Source organism: Bombus impatiens, unplaced genomic scaffold, assembly GCF_000188095.3.
Source record: "Bombus impatiens unplaced genomic scaffold, BIMP_2.2 scf_0640, whole genome shotgun sequence".
Classification (NCBI taxonomy): domain Eukaryota; kingdom Metazoa; phylum Arthropoda; class Insecta; order Hymenoptera; family Apidae; genus Bombus; species Bombus impatiens.
In genome coordinates, this window is record NT_177059.1 from 2,830,169 (window position 1) to 2,851,208 (window position 21,040).

The 21,040-nt window shown below is 40.8% G+C and overlaps 1 protein-coding gene across 5 annotated transcripts in view; it reads right to left on the minus strand.

Moving 5' to 3' along the window:
• Positions 1-586: 586 nt before the first annotated feature.
• Positions 587-21,040, minus strand: part of LOC100744739 (amyloid beta A4 precursor protein-binding family B member 1-interacting protein-like) — a 144,556-nt gene continuing 124,102 nt past the window's right edge. For 4 of the 5 annotated variants that reach the window (XM_012389358.3, XM_024369836.2, XM_012389357.3 and 1 more), the window contains 7 exons: positions 7,058-7,228; positions 5,496-5,651; positions 5,123-5,356; positions 4,807-5,036; positions 3,890-4,552; positions 3,336-3,710; positions 587-3,180 (listed from right to left, as the gene is read on the minus strand). In XM_012389358.3, the coding sequence (XP_012244781.1) occupies positions 1,801-3,180; positions 3,336-3,710; positions 3,890-4,552; positions 4,807-5,036; positions 5,123-5,356; positions 5,496-5,651; positions 7,058-7,228 (3,209 nt within the window). In that variant the 3' untranslated portion in view covers positions 587-1,800. Of the gene's footprint in view, positions 3,181-3,335; positions 3,711-3,889; positions 4,553-4,806; positions 5,037-5,122; positions 5,357-5,495; positions 5,652-7,057; positions 7,229-12,459; positions 12,980-21,040 lie in introns of those variants that run through there. The other variant, XM_003491875.4, reaches the window with a different exon arrangement.

Sequence of the window (21,040 nt, forward strand, 5' to 3'; positions counted from 1 at the left end):
AAAAAAAAAAAAAAAAAAAAGAAAGAAAAGTAAAAGAAGAAGTCTTGTTCGATCGTGCACCAAATCATATAACATTGACAATATCGAATCCTTATTTTATTTCTTATTTCACTCGTTGAAATACGGATTAACAGTGTACAGTCAGTAAAAGGTAAAATTACATTAACGTAATAAGCTCGGTACGAATAAATTTCAAAGTCCACGTATTTCCTGCGATCGATCGAAAACGAAATTGTTCAATCGCTTCGAAGTCTCGTTTAACGAGTCACGTTCCCATGTCATCGATAATTTAGTAGGAAGTTGAGGCAGCGTAATGAAAACGGAAAGAAGAGATGAAAATTTCATGAACAAGATCTCGAGTTGTAGGTCGCGCGATACGTTAAAGAGTCGGCGTAACAATCGCGTTGGTCGTAAAAATTGGATGTATTCTTGTGTGTATGTGTATTGTGTGTGTAATAGCCTCGGCGACAAAAGAGCAAATAGCGTCGCGCGTAGAATTCACGATCGAGGTCCATCGAAATAGATTATGCGTTATCGCGTACACGTCGCAGAGGATATTTCAATATCGTACGATACCATCTAAACATACAGCATCAAAAAGTCGATATATTGATATAAACGCTCATACGTGTTTCATTTATATACATACACACCTATGTACGAGGCTTTTAAAAAACGCAGTACGTGTTCGTCTTGCGTATGGTTCTGTGAACGGTGTCTTTTTCCTCTTGTTTTCGTTTTTTTCATTTCATGTGTACGAGGAACATCTCCTCCTCCACAAAGTAACAAAATCTCCATCTCGTTTGTATTCATCGTTCATATTCATTTTATTCACGTCACGATACAATTGTTGTCCTTTGGAATAATGTAAAAAACAACCGTCCTTTCATCTTATTTAACGAGCGTCAGCGAATATCAGAGATACTTAGCTAAGCCTAGTGAACTCTGGATTATTTAATTTGCACAGAGAAATGCGATCGCGATTCTCGTGCGTTTATTTTCTCATCTTTCTTTCTTTTTTTTTTTTTCATTTTTTTTTTATCATTTTTAAATCGGTTCATCACCAACCGAAAAGATCGCAAGTTGGTGGCGGTATCGAAATGAAAATCGACATCGAAATCGCTTGGAAATCGACAATCGTCCCAAGCTCCCGAAGGGACAACGAAAATTAGCAGCTTAAGACTTATTATATCACATCCTCAATATATACGGCAGTATTTGTTTCTTTTACGCCCTAAACTTGATCGGCCGTCGACATATCGGCGCTGAGATTGATGTTTGACATCGATACTCGTTGATAAGTTAATCCGCAGCTCCGATTCGCGGTATACCAAAAAACTTGTTGCTAAAGAAAATTCTCCTATATTCGACCGGCCGAGCTCGAGCCTGTGACCCGTCAACTCGGTTCGTCGTGATCAGTTTCGATTGGCAGTATCGATCGGACTGTTTGTCCTCGAGACCCTACGATTGTACATCGATTATCCTAGAAAACGGGCCGCAGCTGTTTGAATTTCTGGGTAGACACCAAAGGATTTTCCAGGCAAGCCGTGTGATTCAATGCAAAACACTGGCGACGTACGACGAACAACATAAAGCTCAACTTCTCTTCAAGGATAATCGTCGATCTTCCGCTTTTCTCTTCGTCGCCTCGTTCGAAGGCATACGATAGACACAGAGAACGATCAACGTGTAGACTCGATTATTAGGACCTCGTACACTCGCCCTCTGTTAGCCCTTCCACCAGCTGCACAAACAGCAAAACCATCGCCTTTCGGGATGGGGCTGAAGTATCTGCTATTGTCAGTGCATCGCCCTGGTGGTGGTCAGATGAGTAGTTTCTGCCCTTTTCGGTGGTGGCGGAGGTGGCCTTCTTTTACTGGCGATCGCGTTCACGATATTAATGCTGCGATTCTCATCTGCGAACCTGACAGTTGATTGCCGGGCTGGACTGGATGCGTACTCCACTGGAGCGTGTGGATCCGTCGCGTAGACATTCTCATATAAATTATCAGCTCCATAGTGTTCCTGAACCCAGTTCGACACGTTGGTCTCTCTGTAATCAGCCACAGCAGGCGGTGGATCGCGAAAACCAAGAACTTCGTGAGGAGTGGTGGTCGAATCCAGTTTACATTTCTGCGCAACCTGCCACTTTTTCCTCATTACTCTCTGAAGATCCTTTAAGAAATCACCCGGAGGTGCCTGATCAGATGCGGCAAGCTTCTTGGGAGATGTGAGCCTCGTGCTATCCGACCTTCTCGGTGGCATCGGTTTTCGCTGTGGCAAAGCTGGACTCCCTGGTTCCTGCTGAGGCGGAAGATTGAACGTGATCTTCTTGCCAGTACCCGTCTTCGATTTGGGCGACGTTGGTGGTTCTTGAATAGTTACTCTACGCTGAGGCTGGGGACTCGAGGCAGCTTTCAACTCTGCTAGATAAGGAGGAGCCGCGTAATGTCCGGAACCTTGCTTCATGGCACTTCGTCGCACAGTGTCCATGTTCGGATTTGGCCTGATTGGTTGAACCGTGTTGTGTTGGTGAACCGTCGGATGGGTTCCGTATATCGATTCTACCTTTGAGTTTTGTCTCGTCAGGCTTGAACTGTTGCCGTGCTGTTGCTGGGATCCATAAGCTGGCGGAGGAACGAATGGGGGAGGCGAGGCAAAGTTTGGTGAACTTGGAACGTACGTTGGTGTGCTGGCGCTGGACCCTGGATAGGAACTATGCGGAGAGGGTACCGAATTTGTCGCGTTGTTCGCGTGAAGAGCGTTTTGTGTATTTGAACTATAGCTCTGGTTATTCTGTATCGTCGAGTTGCTTGGATTCGAATACATCTGCTGATTGGTCGACGGTCTAGATGACGTGTGAGTTGGCGTGCTCTCTGGAGTTACTGAGTTTGTAGGTGTGGATTGTTTGGGCCTAGCGCGTCGGATAGTTCCTGTTTCACCGACTAAAGGACTTGGAGGTGGCGGAAGAGATGCCAGACTTAACGAAGAACCCGTGAGCTCTGGAGTGTTGCACATTGGCAGTTCACCAGGTGCTGGAGGCGGTGGTAGAGAATCCAGGGAGAGATTCGATCGGAACATTTCTGGTGGAGGTGGAGGAAGTGGCTCATTGTCGGATTCTCCTTCCTCCGCCACTCTTGAGGGTGATGGTGGTGGTGGTAACGAAGTGATCGAATCCATCTGCAAACGTGACATTTCTCGTTAACGATTGTTCTAAAAGTGTTAAATGGTATATTTGTGAATTTCAATCTTTTGTACTCAGCACATCATTCTAATATCTTCTTTCATCAACTTGGTAATTAAAAATGAGACGTATGAAAACGTCTGATACTCACCATACACGATGGTATCGGACTCGTTGGTGTCTTCGGTTCCTGATTCTCTGATCTGTTGTATCCCATTGGACTTGCTCGTTCCCTAACCGGTGTGCCAGGCGGTACAGGACTTACTGGAGTCGCATTGCCAGATCGGTGATGTCTCTTCAAAGTTCCAGATCCATCCGAATCAGTGCCGCTTCTTCTTCGACTATGCCTTCTGGTCAATGTTCCAGAACCTGAGCTCGTTGGACTCGGACAAGAATCCGGCTCATCGCGAACTGTTTCACCTACTTCCTTCAATTGTCTCGTGATCGATGTTAAGGGCAATTTCGGATTCATCGAGGGCTTCCTTTTTATCGTACCTGTTGGAAACTCGCCACACTCGAAAGCTACCTACAATATAAAATAAAATATACTTGTAATGTAACCATTTAATAGTACATAAGGGAAAAATATGTTGTCGTCCAATGCTAAACGCTATGGAGACTGATCTATCTTGACAAGATTCAGCACAGTTACGATTTTTCAACATCCACATCATCGATCTTGGATGTGTTAATCTGTCTAATTACCTCGCAACTACTGGGTGCTCCATCAGAAAGGCATCCACTGGAACTCGAGCTGCTGGCTCTGCTCAGTCTACCATCGTTATTATAACTTTGTCGTTGTTCAGAATTGTAACTTTGCCTCTGGCTGTCATACTGTCTAGTATTAGCTACTTCCGCGTTGTGCCTTGAATTCTCCGTGAACTGACGAGCGTTATCGTTGGTCGTGTTGTACTGAGTTTGATTCTGTGCCGGTACAGCGATCGAGCTAACAGAACAGGATCTTGCGTGGGCCAGCATGTCGAGATCCTCCTGGGCAAGTTCATCAACCAGGGTTCTGTAATTTTCCATCAACTGTCTTCCATATTTGGCCACCCTGATTCCAACCATCCATCGTTCCAACGACGCATTATCCTCAGCGCAGAGGAATTTGATGTACTTTGTCGATTTTGGCTGCTGCAATCTGGGATGTTTGACAGCGAAACAGAAGTCTGTTGGGGCTTTGTATTTCTTCTTCCAACCAATGCCGTAGTAAATTTGATTCACGTCGAAAGTAGCCAGACAAATCAGGTCACGAGCGGTGCGAGCTTTTTCCTTTGGCCAATAATAGAGGCCGGATGCTCGTAGAATAAAGTGGTACCTTTTCCATCCCTTTTTGCTGTCAGATTTCAGATACAATGGCCCTTCAACCTGCATAATTAATACAATAATAAATTTAACAATCGACAAAAGGTTTTATTTATATTTTATATATAGGGCGATGAGACGTATAAATAAATACAGTCAACTTTTTATGCCATTCATCTTGATGAACGACTTCATCCTATTAAGACATTATCTTTCTTCTTTCATAATTTTTGATAAAAAAAAAAAAACAGTGATCCGATAGGATAGCGTAAACTAGCATGTAATAAATCGAGAGTACAATATTAACGTATAATTACCTCTGGTACGCCAACATTGCTGCTAGAAAAGAATTCTTCTAAAAGAATATTACGCGAATGATCGTCATATTCGCCGCTACTCCTATCGGATGGACCTAAAAGGAATTTCTCTGGAGTAAGAAACAATTGAGTTTTCTCTGGCCTCTCGACGAAAAGCAGCTTATTTTTCGAGTCTCTGGTCCACAGTAAAAGATTTTCTACCAGCAACTCGTGATCTTCGTATACCCTCTCTGAAAAATGAAATCATAATTACAATATAAACGTCTGCGACTTTTTTTACGTTATTTAATAATAAACGATATGAAGATATCTTTACCCATGAAAAGATCAGGCAAATGCTCGACCACCGTCCACTTTGGATCCATTGGCACGTGATTTTTGTCAGCTAGAAGCCTGCACACGTGCGCTACGCTCATTCCTTCGTCTACAAGCAAACTTTTACCACTGCCGTCCAAGGTGAACGCTTTGATGAAGAGCTTTTGAACGCTGGCTTCGCGCATCTTTTCCAACGCCAAGCGGATTTTTTCTGCCTTGACTCGGCTTGCAGCGTCTTAAAAAGGAGAAGAAGAAATAATACATCAGTGTTAATACATAAATAATTTATTTAATATTTATTAAATAATATTTATTATCTGAGAAGAACATTGGATTTTAGCGGTTCAAAGATTGGAGTAAGCATCGAAACTCACCCATGAGTTGATGAGATTGTTGCTGAGGACCTGTGTGCATGGCGGTCTGAGGTGGTTTGTGTCCGGAACCGCTGCTACTCGCGGAACTCTCGCTGGATAGCATCGACACCGTGTCCGAGAACGCGCTGTCATTGTCAGGACTATCGGTGCGCATAGCTGGAACAAATATTTGACAGCTGTTAAACAATGCATGAGGTACAACTGCAAACAGCTTTGCAATTACAAGTTTCGAGTAACTGTTTCACCTAACCGTACTTGAGTGTTCTGCAAATTAGATAACGTCGGATAGGAATGTTTGAATGGCTCTAGCCATAGAAAGTAAATTTTACTGATTCAATAATTCTATTTAAATGTCTTCATTCTAGAAAGTTGATATCGCTATACGATAACAATTTTATCTTGGATATTTCTCTTAGCACATAAAAATTCAGAAATACCATATCGTCAATAATGCTACTACTTATCGATAAAATTATTTAGCCAGATAATCTAATCACTCTCGAATCTTCTCGAAGAATGTAAAAAGTCGAAATTTCTATTCCACATCTTCGCGAATCTTCGCGAAATAATTCAATAATTACACTGGAGTTGTTACATCGGGCGACCTTCTACCTAGACCAGGCCATACACCGCGGACCAGACGGGAGCCAGATGTCCGCTCATCCTTGCTGCGTACCCTCAATAGTCTTACAGACCCATCATAAATCCTAGTAATTTGTCAGCTGAGGTCCTTCAGACCCAACAAATATCTTTTTTCCGAATCATTTCTAAAACACTATGGTCTACCACGGCTTGACAAGGGAAAGTTAATTTTTCTCACGTACGATGCTTCCTACTAGCAACTTTCTATCGAGGGCGGCTAAGACCTTCCTAGTCCACCAACCTTCGTCTATCCAATCAGAAGCAATGTATACTGCCCTCACTTTCCTGACCAAAAATGTCATGAACAAATCCGATGGTCCCGTGCTCTAGACACACCTATCGCTAGCTCTCCTCCGACACAGCATCGTCACTCAACTTTACTTCTTCTACACCGTTGGAAAAGTTAACTATTTCTTCTACATAGCTAAAAAAGTCAACTACTTCTTCTACACCGCTAAGAAAGTCAACTACTTCTTCTACACCGCTAGAAAAGTCAACAACTAGGTACAAATCTAACGCCTAACGTCTAAGTCTAAGCACGAACACTCACTTCCTCTATTAAGTATCCTCCAGTGCTACGTCCACTAACATACTAAGTTCAACTCCAAGAGCCTTGCTCTACTGTGCATATCTACCTCCTTATCTTCGTGCGCCAAAGTGTCATCTAGGAATTATATCTACTCTATGGTGTAACTTAGGTGTTATATTAACTGAATCGCCCCTATTATCTTAACGGAAATCAGGGGATCGATCAACTCGTGGTGTCGATTACTATAATCGCAACGGGAATTTGCGACTCCCGTTGACGTCTCTCCTCGCGATTGCGTCTCCCCGCGATTGGTCGAAAATACACGAGTCATTAAAAGAAGGAAGACAAAGAAGAAAGCTCGTCCGATAAATTAAATTCTTAATAAACAAACCTCCTTCATTTTTCCCGATATCGGTATTGTCCCCAGCAGTGATTCTGGTGCTGTTAGGTCGGCCCTGTCTCTGCGAATCGGGTGCAGGTGTAGAAGCGATGTCGCCGTCGCAGCGGCGCTCCAGAGCGCACAGCTCTCCGAGGATAGCATCCAGATCGACATCCTGAGAATCTGCGACAAAGGAACAACAAATAAACTCGATTGATCGACTTAAAACCATATAGAACAAAGGAGCCGGGCAACGGATGCAAAGAAAAGGAAAGGACAAAGAAGAATAAAGGATAGATAGCAGATAAAGAGAGTAAAAGTGAATATCCCACGTTGGTACGCTAAAAGAAGGATCGTGTTCAACGATTACGATCGCAGGAAAACTGCTAATGGTCGGGACACGAATTATGAGCGATCCGACGATGAAACCAGTTCCGCGCTAATTACCCGCACGATTGTACGGTCATCTGGTAACCGCACGTTCGCTCGTGTTCCTCGAATGTGAAACGAGGCCTCGGACCCGCGAGACTCGTGTACCTGACCTCGTGCAACACAGAGGCGAAAGTCCTTGGCTGACGAAGAAACGAACGGTTTTAATTGCATCCGTAGATCGTTTGCCTGTAAACCGGTCGATGCCTGTTTTTGGAATTTGTTCACGCCGTTCGTGCGCGTCAGTAAATGATTTCTTTTCTTTTTTTCTTTTTTAACCAATTTGCTGGCAATCGAGAAAAATAACATTAAGGCGAGTGTTTTGGTATTTTATAGGCTGTAATTAGTGGTTTCGGGAAAGTTGTATTTTAACATTTCCCTCGCGTATGTAAGTAGAAAATTGATTATTCTTTGAGATAAAATATTACGATACCGAGATACGATCAAATTTACGAAAAATCAAATTTCCGACTAGGCTATACTTATTTCGTTAATCATCGATTTTTCGCGTTAAATTTTCTTGCTCTATCGATTAGAAATCTAATTACCTTCTCGTCTCGTTTCGTGGGCCAATACTTTTAATCGTTTCGATCGATTAATATATTTCAATCTTCGTTACACTGAACAGTACCTCTACTAAGAAACGGAGAAAAGAATATCGAGTATCGTGTTCTTTACATTTCTACGATACGACGCGACGGTCATAAGTTCCAACGGTAATAAGTTCGTCTCAGCTAGCGAACGTTTCCGTGTTGCCATTTGTACTTCCTTCGTCGTTTATTTTTCAACGATTTTTGCTGTAACGATCCTCCAGGAAATATCGCATACGAAACGTAGAAGGTACAGTCCTCGAGACTCGAATATCCTCCTTCGTATAGCGCGATAATTATCGTGGATCGTTAGCCGCGCGTGATAATATCGACTTCGTTAAGATAATTAATGAAATTAGCTCATAGTCGGTAAAGGCAAGAGTCGATTTCTTTGCTCGATGGAAATTATTTAAACGGATTATGCAACCGACATTCGTAACTAGCCACAAAATTCTTATCGTCTATCATTTCTAGAGTGATTCTTCGAAACATAACTTTCAATTTCTTATTTCGTTTTCATTTGCCATTTGAAATCCATTCTTTTATCTATATTCAATCCTATTTAATATACAACAAAGCGTGTAATTGTGGAACAAAAGATTCAAAAGAAACGTTTTAAAAATTTGCCACGATTATTTCACCATGGAAAAAGATCACATTCGTCGAGTGTTCTCCTTTCATAATACGACTCGCAATTAGCGAATAGCAACTGAGAATGAAATTCTTGCGAATCGTCCGAAGACGACAGACATTCCACTGCGAGCATCACGAGTGCAACTAAGGGCACGTGTGCAGGCACTCTAAATACTGGAAACCCTTTCCAGCGTTTTACCTGAAACGAATACGCGATACGCATTGTATCTTAAACAAGCTACGTATATCGGCGTAAAAGATCCGACGAACACGGATTATCGAGGTGATCAGTTACTTGCGAATTAGTGTCAAGATCGCTTCTAATTCGGATCATACGGTGTCGAGCTAATGGAGCAGAAAAATAAATAAGCCAGGCAATAGACATTGTTAGTTGCTATTATTGCGAGATCTATTTTTCCCATTAATTTATGTCCCAATGTTATTGCAACAAACATTAAATAGTTGTTTAAACGAGTAAGGAGTTTTGTATGAAGATATATACAGAAGATATTAATTTCCTTTTTAGACGTTTTTAATATATACGTACCTTATACTACTTGTACTTTATATACATGCAATCAAGTCATTAGCTACGATCTAAAGATATTATTTTACAGACAATATCTAGATCACTCAGGTCGTTTGCTTTTTTTCTTCGAACAAAAGGCAAACCCATTTGCTGAACACAGAGTATACATATCAGCAGCATTCAGAAACTCCATCAAAGGTTGACAGAAGGAATGACAGAGTCGATATGGAATGTGACGGTATCTTGTTCGGGATTGTCGAGCTACGCGAATGAACGCGAATCTGCGCGTCGGCTACCACGAATAGGAAACCCAAGAAACTCGGACTAACTTTATCAATCGGATTCTCATTCGTGGCTCGCATCGAATTTCTAACGTGCTGACGTTCAACTTCTTGGTAGTGAAAAGAACCCGATGTGCTTCTACATCACGTAAACGTACAATGCATTTTACAAAACAATATACTTTTTATTCTGCAATTTTTGTTATCTCATCGGAAGTGAATTATAGAAAAATTGCGATTATCTTAAATTGTTCATAATTTTCCAGCTATCCGAAATGACTATATTGCTTCATTTTATTCTATACAAATATAATTACAAAAATAATATTTAATTCCTTCTTTCGTGTCTTCTTTTCTACAGTATCGTGCAAATGTTTGATACATTTGAATCAAATAACACGAATATAAAATACGACGAAACAAATGACGCGAAAACCTTCCCATTACACAGTGCATTTGATAGAACTCCTAATGAGAGGGAAAACTACCTTGGAAGGTTAAATCTTTGGCGCTGGCTGTAGTTCAGACCATGGGTCGCTAATCATCGATTGTTAGCCGAAAACTAACCATTCACAGTTTCCGAATACTCATCTGCTTAACAATGAGGTCCAATTGTTGGCAGACTTAACATCGTCGATCAGCCAAGAACCAATGCTTCTGCACGGCAGGTTCTGACCAACGAACGATAACAATGGGAACGGAAGTTCCACGGAAGGTACTTTATGCGAGCTGGGGGAAACTCGGTGGAAAATGGTGTGCAGAAAGCACACCATCTTACGTTATCTATGATAACGTTTTATTGGTAATCCTCCTCGAACTAGTTTAAACGAGCGTTGAAAGCGAGTAAAGTACAATTGTCCCTAAGGTAGAAGTTTCACTAGTGTTCTAGGTGGAAATGGAACTTGTACGAAGGAAAATCGAGCCGAGTAAGTCGTAGGATACATTTTGAAACTTTGATAATTATCATGTTATTCGTTGCTCTGTTAATATACAATTCCTTTCGTTCATGCTTAATCTTATTTTGTTTTACGACGCTACTTAAGAAAATATATGAGAACAGATATGTGTATACATTTTTTCTCGAAGAATGCTCATTAATGTTTCCACAAATGAGTGTCGTTAAACTGTTCTTTATATCCATTTACACAAGAAAGCTGTTACGTATAAATCAGCAATTTTACCCACTGCTTTATTACGTGTTTCATGGTCATCGAGGACGCACGTGTATCGAATATTAATATAGTTTGAAATTATTCAAATAAGATATAACTGAAAAAAGAAATATTACAAATAAAAATGACGAAAGACTGGAACGCTACTACGATCTCTTCGAACAGGTTTCATAAACCTTGAGGATTAAGTTCTAAATTTCTACGATGGAACCAATTAAATTTTTTTTATACAGACGAGTACAATGATTTTAATGCAACGCTTTTAAACGAATAAATAACCCACATAAGTGTAAAATAAATCTGCTTCAATCTTCGATCAGAGCGTACAGTAACGAAATATTAAATTGATGGAATTAAGCAAATATTTTTAGAAACGTTAGACCACATTGATCGTCAAGTTACTGGTAAGTTTAGACTCGTGAAGCTAAATATACGAAATCTTAGTCGATGATATATCAAATTGCGTGCCTGGAAGCCATCAGCAAAACGGGGGTGCATAATTTTCCTTTCGATGATTATTGATCTTTATGAATACTATGCGCAAAAAGAACAGACGGTATTTACTATTCGTGATTGCAATTTTACCTTGCAAACAATTTGTAAACAGTACCTAAAAACAACTAATAGACAAATTCTTTTCTTTTATTACAGAATTGTATAGAATCATCGATTCATTCACATACGATGAAACGTTAAATCTAAAATCTATAACAAAGAGGCTAACCTATTCAAAGGCTAATGGTGACCGAAACACGACCAAACTCGATTCAACGGCATGTTTCGAACGAAAACGAAACCGTGACGAGCGCGCACGATTCGCGATAGCACTTTCCACGTTTACAAACGATGAAATAACCCGGGAAAACGAGCGAGCCTCGTAACTCGCGAATATGCCATGGATTACCGTTAGTCACGCGTCTACCACCGTTTCATGGCGTCCGATGGAACACGAGAAACGTCCAATTTGTATTCCCAGAAGGATCCACGGTCGACACAGAGGTGATGCACGTGAGTCGGTGGAGTTTTCGAGTCGCGTTAATGCCCAACCACGTTCGCGCGCGATCCTCCTCGACGATACGACACGTATCACGTATCTCTCATAGCCTCTCTCCTCGTACAGGGACGAGGAAACTATAAAATTTTTAGGGAGTCCGGGGGCGAAACGCGTCATCCATTCAACGTGTGAACGCACCGAGCTGACTTTACAGTCTGTGCACACTTTCTGTGCACCTGAATAACAGACGATTCTTGCTGGTTTTCGTTTATGGTAGAGAACTGCGTTTACCTTCCTTTGCAAATGAACAAATTTACTTACTTCGCTCGAGTTAAATAACACGTTAAACATTTGTAAAGCGATTGGATCGATACGCTTGAAACATAGATTACAATATCTTGAGGAACATGTCTTTTTGATCGTGATTAGGATCTTTCGTTTCAAAGCTGAAACAAATGAAACGATCGTAACAATCGGCATGCATAAGAATTCTACAAAATATCGCGATATCTATCTCGAGGAAAGACCCAGCTACTAAGGCCAGCGACTCGTTGAAAGCGATCGACAAAATGGCCTGAAACAAACATCGAAAAGTGTATCCTTATCACAATGAAAGCGATCTCGAAATTCAAATAGAATTCGTCCCTGAAGCACCGGCAAACCTACTTTCTATCTGCTTTCTCGCGTATTATCACGCGGACAAAGCCAAGTGTGTAATTTCAGCCTTCGTCTGCGATCGTCTCTAATCTAAAGATCCTTGATTGGACGCAACGTGAGCCAACGTACCTTTGCTGGCCAGATAACCCAGTATACTCTCGTTGCTTCCGAAATTCGCGAGCATGTTTTCATCGACAAGGAACGATATCCTCTTGTCAAAGTCGATCAGCAGCTAAGATCCATGAAATCCATGGCGCAAAACAAGCAACAAATTTCTCGTACTACGTATGTACAGGGTCGTAATGTTGTCAACACTCCAGGTTACTGATCGTTGTTTATAAACAGCCAGCGATCTTTGTAGTATCTTATGGTTCACAAATCGATCGATTTATCAAGTACTCGATATAAACTCGCGAAAGAAAACTTTTGTCGAACGACAGAACGCGCTGTTAATTCGATTAACTAGGTAAAAACGTGATTTATTATCGGGTGGGATTAAACGCGAAGATTAGAAATCGACGAAGCTTCGCGTCCAAGTGTATCAACGATCGATACCGAGAGGATTACGCGAGATAATCGAGGTACGGAAGGGGCAACAGAGCGCGAGGTTCGCGACACAAACGCATGATGTTTACGGCGCGTGCGACGGCGCTCGACTAAAGGCCTTAAGGTGAACACACTTGCCTCTTGCCTCGAGAGTTTTCCGCGCGGACGCGCTCCACGCTTGCGTGTAGGTGTAGCCCCGCAGCTCGTACGTGGTATGTCTCCGCCGCGGTAAAGAGGGTTGGACGTGCACAGAGAATTACGCAAACGTCCATTAGGCCGCCTATTAGCGTTAAAAATTATTTCACGCGATCATTGGCTTGAACGAAAGCACCAAGGAGGAAAGAGAAAAGAGGAGGAGCGTGGTATAAATGATGAATTAGCGAATTTTGAAACAGAGATTAAGAATTAAAAATGGTCGCACGTTCCGATTCTTTCGAATCGAATTTAATATCGCCGTGCCGAATCTGGTTCTTCGGATCGTTACTTAAACGATGTCAATCTTTCGTTTAAGGATTACAGTCTTTTGATTTAATATTCTCTGCGTTTCAATGAGTCGTGATTCGTATTGTATTCGTTGATCAAATGTAACTAAGAATCAGCGAACGTGAAAGTGCTAATACGTTTTATAGCACGGCATAAAATGTAACAGCCCGTGAAAGCTGTTGTACGATAACCACTTTATTAAGCGGATCAATTTATAGTTGTAATCTCGATTGCGATCTGATCGAATAAAATCGATATTTTCACTGTATTTATGTTTAAAGGAGGAAGTGAACATACCCGTATATTTCCTTCGAAAATTACAAGCAAACGTACTGCATTTATAAATTCTCAACTTCCTTCTCCAATGGAAAGTGTTTTAAAAGTCAAACCTACCTCGAAACAAACACCCTTTGGTGCCATAACCGGAATGCCTACTTCTGCTTTCCTAATTAACAAAAAATTTCTGCATTAAGTACTTCTGTTCCTTTAATATTCGCACCCATGCTCTATAAGCACGCGGAAACTCAATTTCCTAATTACTTTAAACTCCACCCACGCCCTGCCGCTTCTCCAGCAACCGACAAATTCCCTCAAACGCAAGAATACGCCTCGACAAGTTTCTATACCAAACAAGAGTTTCGCTGACAGTACTATTAGGTTGTATAACAAGTTCATTCGCCTTTCGATATTATTTTAATATCACAACCAATATTATCGATAATCGGCGTCCGTCGATCTTCGAGAATCGTCGGATCTAATCGTTCCAGTTTTCTCAACGCAATGATCAGACGATTATACGATGAGAATTACTCGGAAATAGGGAAACGTCGTTCAAGCCGATTAAATTGCGCTCTTCAGGCGGTGTGCATGGATGAGCTTCGTTCGTTGCCGCGTATGTAGAAGCAGACACAGCCGACACGGAGAACGAGAGAGTTCACGGACCGGGCAGAAGATTCGTATTGATTGAAGTGTGGGCGCCAACAGGCGATTTGATAAATTACAATCGACGCCATCCAACGCAACGGTCGCGTGGATCGTTTGTCCGTTGGATTTACAACTAATTCGCGTTGTAATTCGTGTCGCCAGGACCGAGTTCGAGCGTGTCAAACGCGTCGGGAACAACGGAGGAAACAAAGGGTGGACGGTGATTAATGCGGTTCGATACTGTTATCGCCGTCTTGCGACCGTGTCAGAGCTTCTTCTTCCCTTTCTCGTTCGAACGAGCCTCGAACAGCGGTATCGACATTTTCTATGCGCTTTACGTAACATTCGTCTGTTCCGCGTGGTTTTCTTCGACGAAACTGCCTAGCTACCGTGCGAGACGTTTCGTACAGACGTATTATATTTTCAATTAATTTGTAAATCTGATATACTTCGAATAAGTTACGAATTTAACGATTTAAATGTTTAGGGAATACGTGTAATTAAAAATTCTGCAAATATATTTCAATCACTACGAAAATATTAAACAATGCCGACTTTCTCGTCCCAGTAACAAAATCATAGTCATTGTTGATTCTGGTATCTTGCTATTATTTACTCGAACACTTACTACTTTATAGAGCTGCTCGCAAACCGATATCGAACAATTAAATTCTCCCGGATCGCAAATTCTTAGAATAATTCTATTAGTTAGAGATACACGGATTTTTTGAATATCGAAGAGTTAAACGAATCTACAGAAAGCGCATGATATGCGTAAAGATAGAAAATATTGAAAATAAAATATTTATTGTGATATTTAGTGTATACTTGGGTTCCATTTCTTCAGTCGAGTTCATAAAAATATAAAATTGCATAAATATCGACAGTCGAGTTATCACGGTAAATTCATCGATACTCTTATCATACTTTGACCAACCTAGTTCTTTCAGCACTTTTCGTTCTTTCCTCGACAACGTACGGACGAGCAATACGATTGCGATCGAGCCTGAGGTTCGTTCACCCCTGTCGATTATGCGAATACGCAAAGCGAACGATAAACGCGTAACCCAGATTAATCGAACCGCATAAATCATTCGACTTGCACGTCTCCTCTGACGACTAATATTTCCTCGCAACTTTCTTTGTGACTATCTTTCATCGACGAAAATCGCATTTTCCATAGTGGCGTCGGCTAACAATCAGTGTCTGACCCCTTGATCCACCCGCGAGAGACTCGTTAATTTTATCGAACGATACCGCAATACTTTCTATAAATCTGTTACGCTTATCTGAATACGCCGCCGTTCAGTTTTGCGTTCGCATCTAAGTAGTTCAAGCTGGCGCGATTCATCTGTTTGAACTTCGTTTCGTTAATAGCTTCGATTTCAAGAAAATCAAGTGAATCAGTGTTCCATCAATGAAAAGGAATTCGAATCGTTTCAATTGTAATTTTCACATACAGTACATCGTTAATTAGGAATTATACTGAACCAAGTGACATCGAGGAGGTTTGTACAAACGAACAAAAAGTTTTCCTACTTAAAAAATATTGTTTCTTCTTTATTCTTTATTACGTCTACGCAATATCTTTTCTAAAGTGTTAGAGAGAGAGAGAGAGAGAGAGAGAGAGAGCACGCATCAACGATTAAACGTTGATAATTAACAAATTAATTAGCTAAGACGGCAAATATGACAGATCGTTTCGACCTATGGGGCTCCAACTGACCTTTCTGAGGGAGGCGAAAGAAAGAAATAGATGGAAGAAAATGGAACTGCGATTCCTAAGCGCTATTCGACGGGTGTTAACGAGAACGTGGATAACCTTTGCCGTACCTTTTTATTGACGCTGAATCTGACGTCGCAGCTGCGTCATATTTAACCAATTGTACGGAGAAAACCGGTATTCCCGTGTTATCTCATCATGGTTCGGGAACGATTAATTCGCTTGCAACTGGCAGATCGAGCGAAAAAATTCGATATGTGACGAATTGCGATAAAATTACGAAGCTTTTTGCGACTCCGTCTGTGTTGCGTATTTTTATGACAAGGTGTACAATTTTTTATCAATTTGGAAGTTTCACGTCGATGTTACGTGTGTTAATTGCACCAATACGATCGTGACAGTCGTGTCTCATTACAGTTGCTAATGAAATTTCAGAATGTTTTACGTAACACATACACATACGTACATAAAAGAATTTCAATCGTTCGGCGATCGACTATAACTCGAACTTCGCAACAATCGTCGATTCTCGTGTATTTCAATAATTCGCGATATTTATAAGCGCAAACCGCTCGGAAAGAGGCCGAGAGTGCGTTTAACGCTCGAAATGCGTTAAAACGTATTTTCATCGAGATTCGAGCGACGCAAATCGAACAATACCGGGCGAATAATCGAGCGCCCGAGTCGAGCGTGCTTCAGGCGACGAATTCGACGTTTGAAAATCGAACAAAGGGACACTTTTTCTCTCTTCTTTTCTTTTTTTCTTCTTTCTCGTTGATTAATTATTTCACATCGTCACGCTTCAACGTTCATCCAGCTTTCTATCGAGGGAAATTTGCACCGGTCATTTATTTCGCATCTATTTCATCGCTTTTCTATAGCACGGCGTTCGCTCTTCGAACGTCGAGCTTATTACCATTGAAACCGCGCACGGAACGCAGACGAACCACGCGATAATTCGGACAGGTCGATCGTTCTGTATAGATAGCAGCAGCAACGAGCCACGGCTCGCAAGTAATTAACGTTTTGATAATGCTATCGGGTGATTTCGTCGCGCTGTTAGCCAAGTTCGCTTGAAGCGAACCGACGTGGGTTTTCTTTTACGATTTCCCTACGAGCTAGGAAAATTGTGGATATTTTTTACCGTCAAATCTTTGCCGACTATTCCAATAGAACGTACAAAAGTGCAGGTTATCGTAGATTATTGAAAATCTCTATCTTATAAAAAAAAAAAAAAGTAACTGTACTTAACCAGACAAAAATTGCAAATCTCGGCAGAAAACAGCGTTAAACTCTAGCTACTTTAACCAATCGTTTTCCTAGCATAACGAATGTTTCTATTTACTTTCAATTTTATTATCGCTACGCGTTTGATGAGAAATGACAGAGAAATGACAAAGGAAAACGAAGCCGTCGGAATTATTGTCGCGTGTAAACGAATAGAAGCGCTTCGCATGGCGGTCACGCGTGACAAAGTACACGCTGACACGGCGATATTTTTTGCAAAACTCCAACAACAATTTCCTATCGGGCTTAATTGGCAGCCGATACGTCGCACGAGGCGAACGACCGTCGCGATGAAAGCGGAGCCGTTCGCGTATACGCCTCGTGTTGCAATTATCGCGACAATTCGCAGCCTATGGATTGATTCGTGGTGTCATCGACGATGATTGCTCCGTCACCGCGAAAACCGACAATGAGTTGCGCCAAGAGAAGAATGATAATTGCGTTTCTAGAGACGAAGAGGCTTTTTCCAAGAGCGAATCATACGACTCAAACATAAATTTCGCTTTATCGTTGTAAAATTTAACGCAACACTATGAGGAAATGAATATTCCAATTGACTCTTGTGTTCTGTCGTAAGTATTTTAACTTCCGATAGTGAAAGTATTGTAGTAAATCTCTCTCTATAAAATAACTTGTGCTTCAAGAATCCGTCTTTCCAAAAGAATCTCCTTTTTTAACACGAACTTTTTTTTATTACTCCCTTTCGATATTTGCATCGTAATGCTCTTAAAACATTTTTTAAAAAATATCATTAAAATATCCTTATACCATGTACGAGTACTAAATAACTTCACATCCAAATCAATCACGTTGCCACGATTCTTTATATTTTTCGTTCTTAACCTTCTCGGAATAGTTCTTCGCGCGAATTATTATTTAAAGAAGAAGCATCGAGCAAATTTCACGGAAAACGCTTACGCATACGTTCGCGCTAGAAATCATTGCCAAAAATGAACCGCGTGTAAGCGTGCAAGCGAGCAAAGGCAGAAAATTAACAAAAGGGGCCTGTAACCTTCGATCGTCCACACGTGACCCACACGTTTGTTTAATTAACTAATGAGCCCCGCCCTGTGTCACGAACGGCCCCACGTTTTGTTAAGTCCGGCTTATGCACTGTACACACAAGTGCAACCTTTGGTGTTGCGTGTGCACGCACGAAAGAGCGTGCACGAACGACGTTTGAAGACGTCGGGAAACTTGACTTGACGATCGTGAAGCTAACCGTGACTTCTAGCAAGGATAAATAAATTGAGGCTGCGTGTCTGGTATGTAACTCGAGGAGTCGTTAAAATGTTCCTTTGCAATTTTAAAGAAACCTTAAACAACCGGTGTTAACAGTAAATGGGATTTTTTAACGTTAACGTGTTCTTTTTTCTTTTTTTGCAATAACGAAAAACATGTAGGTAGATATTTAACGTTAACTTTAATAGAAACCAAAATACGATGATAGATATACATTTTATTTCCCGTCGTATATCATACTGTTTTAATTATATACGAATTTATATCACAATGCAAAAATTACCAGGGGAAAATTATGTATAATTTCACACTAGACAAGCTGTGAGCGTGGACACGGAGTATGCGACGACGAATGGTCTAACGGGAAACGATGAATTTTTTCCTACAATTAAACAGATCGTCGCGCTAGCACGAAGATCGTACCTCCCGAGGAAAGTATGTAATTAGGTTAAACGCGACAGAGTAAGAACCTTAAGGCTGTGTCGTGCGATAAAACAGCTGCGGTGGCTCGAGCGCACGAGCACTCGTTAATCAGGCTGCAGCATTGCCGTGAAATATAATGACAGTCACTTTAGGTCTGTCGTAAGAAGGCAGGCTGGACTAATCTGCAGTAATAATTTTTCTCTCAGGCGAGTTTCTCTCGCACGTTTGGGCGGCATGTAATTTTTTTCACCGACGATACCGTACGAGTGTTATCTTCCTGGCGATCGAGTAACCCTCGGATCACGAGGACGCGCGTCACGATTAATGCATCGCCATCACCGTGATATTTACCGTAATTACTTTGGTAAATAGATTTTAATAACGCTAGAAAAATAGCGAGGTATAATTATCTTCCTTTCTTTTTTTTTTTTTTTTTTTTTTGAAATTCCGTACAGTCTTCTAATAACACGTGACACACATTATTTCTCTGAATTTAGTTTCTTTACAATTAATACGCTCAGAAACATTCGCCGACGTTCCTTTTTCATTTCTCAATTTCACGCACACGACGTTGATCGCGTGCCACGGCCCCAACCCTCCTCTTCCTGGGGTTCAAAGAATAAATTCACCCTCGCGAAGGTAAGAAAACCGTGTCTCGGAATCGTAATAAAATCCGCGGGGTGAATTATGCCGCGGCACGGGGGGTGACAGTGAAATAAACTCGCGACATTATTCGTCAGAAGAGGCTGGAACCTAATACGACCGGTTCAGCCTCGCGGCCTCTGGCAATTTCTGCCGCAACCTTTCCCACAGGATACTCGTTCTCGGCTAAGAAGAAACAATTTGTCAAAGAGAATAAATTAACGAGCTAGGAGAGCAGGGATTTCCTTTAGAACGCGCAATGGAGATATTTTGAATGGCGTAAAAATCCGTATTCTCGAGTCTTTCTCCGAGGTCGCAACATTTCATTCATTTCCGTAGCTCCAAACAAATAAACGTCGACTAATCTATTTTATCATTTTATACGTATTGTTTGTAATCTGATGAAAATTATTTCACGAAGTGCCGAAGGCGTTATGTTCTATTTACCTAGAAGAATAATAAAGAAATACTAATAAGAGTAAAATAAATAATATGAAAACAAAATTTGGAAATTATATTATCCATTAATTTCACGTTAAAATAAAAAAATGTCGAAGGTCCAATATTTACACATGTTGTTCCATAATGCCGTAAAATATACGTCGTGAAATTTTACCAAAATGCTTTAAAATTCAACTAACGATTTAATTTTTAATTTAGAATTTCAATCGTAAAAGAGTCACGAAAACTCTATTGAAAATACATTTCGCTTCCAAATACAGTATAAATTTTATTCACCTAAAGCCTGTAAAAGTCTGAAATATTACCAAATGTGTTCAACCAACGCTTTTACCGCATCGTTCGAACATACATTGAATTTTTCAGCATCGATTGATCGTTTTTATCGCGCGTAACATAGAGAAGTCATTAAAAACTTAATTGTTTCCGGTATTAGTTACGCTTGTTCCTAGCTACGTACGATAAGAGGAAACGCGCAAACATATTGTATCTAATATAGTGGACAACAAAATTATTAGGTAGATCGGCACAAAGAAGGATACCTGACTGGTTGCATTAAACCTTTTCGCTTGGTTTCGCGTGCTTTATAGAAAATGAATTTTATCTGTTTTATTATCGTTCGTTGCTCTTCAGCGAATGCGCTCGGCTAGACTATTTAAAATTTGCATCAATATTAGCTCATATGCGTCCGTTCTCCTCTGTTCTTCAAATAAAACTTATCCGAGAAAAATACAAAGCGCAGAAATGAATTTTACTCGGACGTTTTTGCGATATTTGCACATTGCAGAGAAGTTTAGTGTCAATATTTTGGCAGCTCCGTTATAGTACAGTTTCTGCTGAACTTTTTAAATTCCGATAAATAAAGACAAAATTTTATTATACACTTGGAAGGTTTTAAAAATTGAAACACGTCTTTATGTTAATTACTATCAAATTTGGGAGATCTTACGATACATCCATTTATTTTTCAGCCAGTTAAAT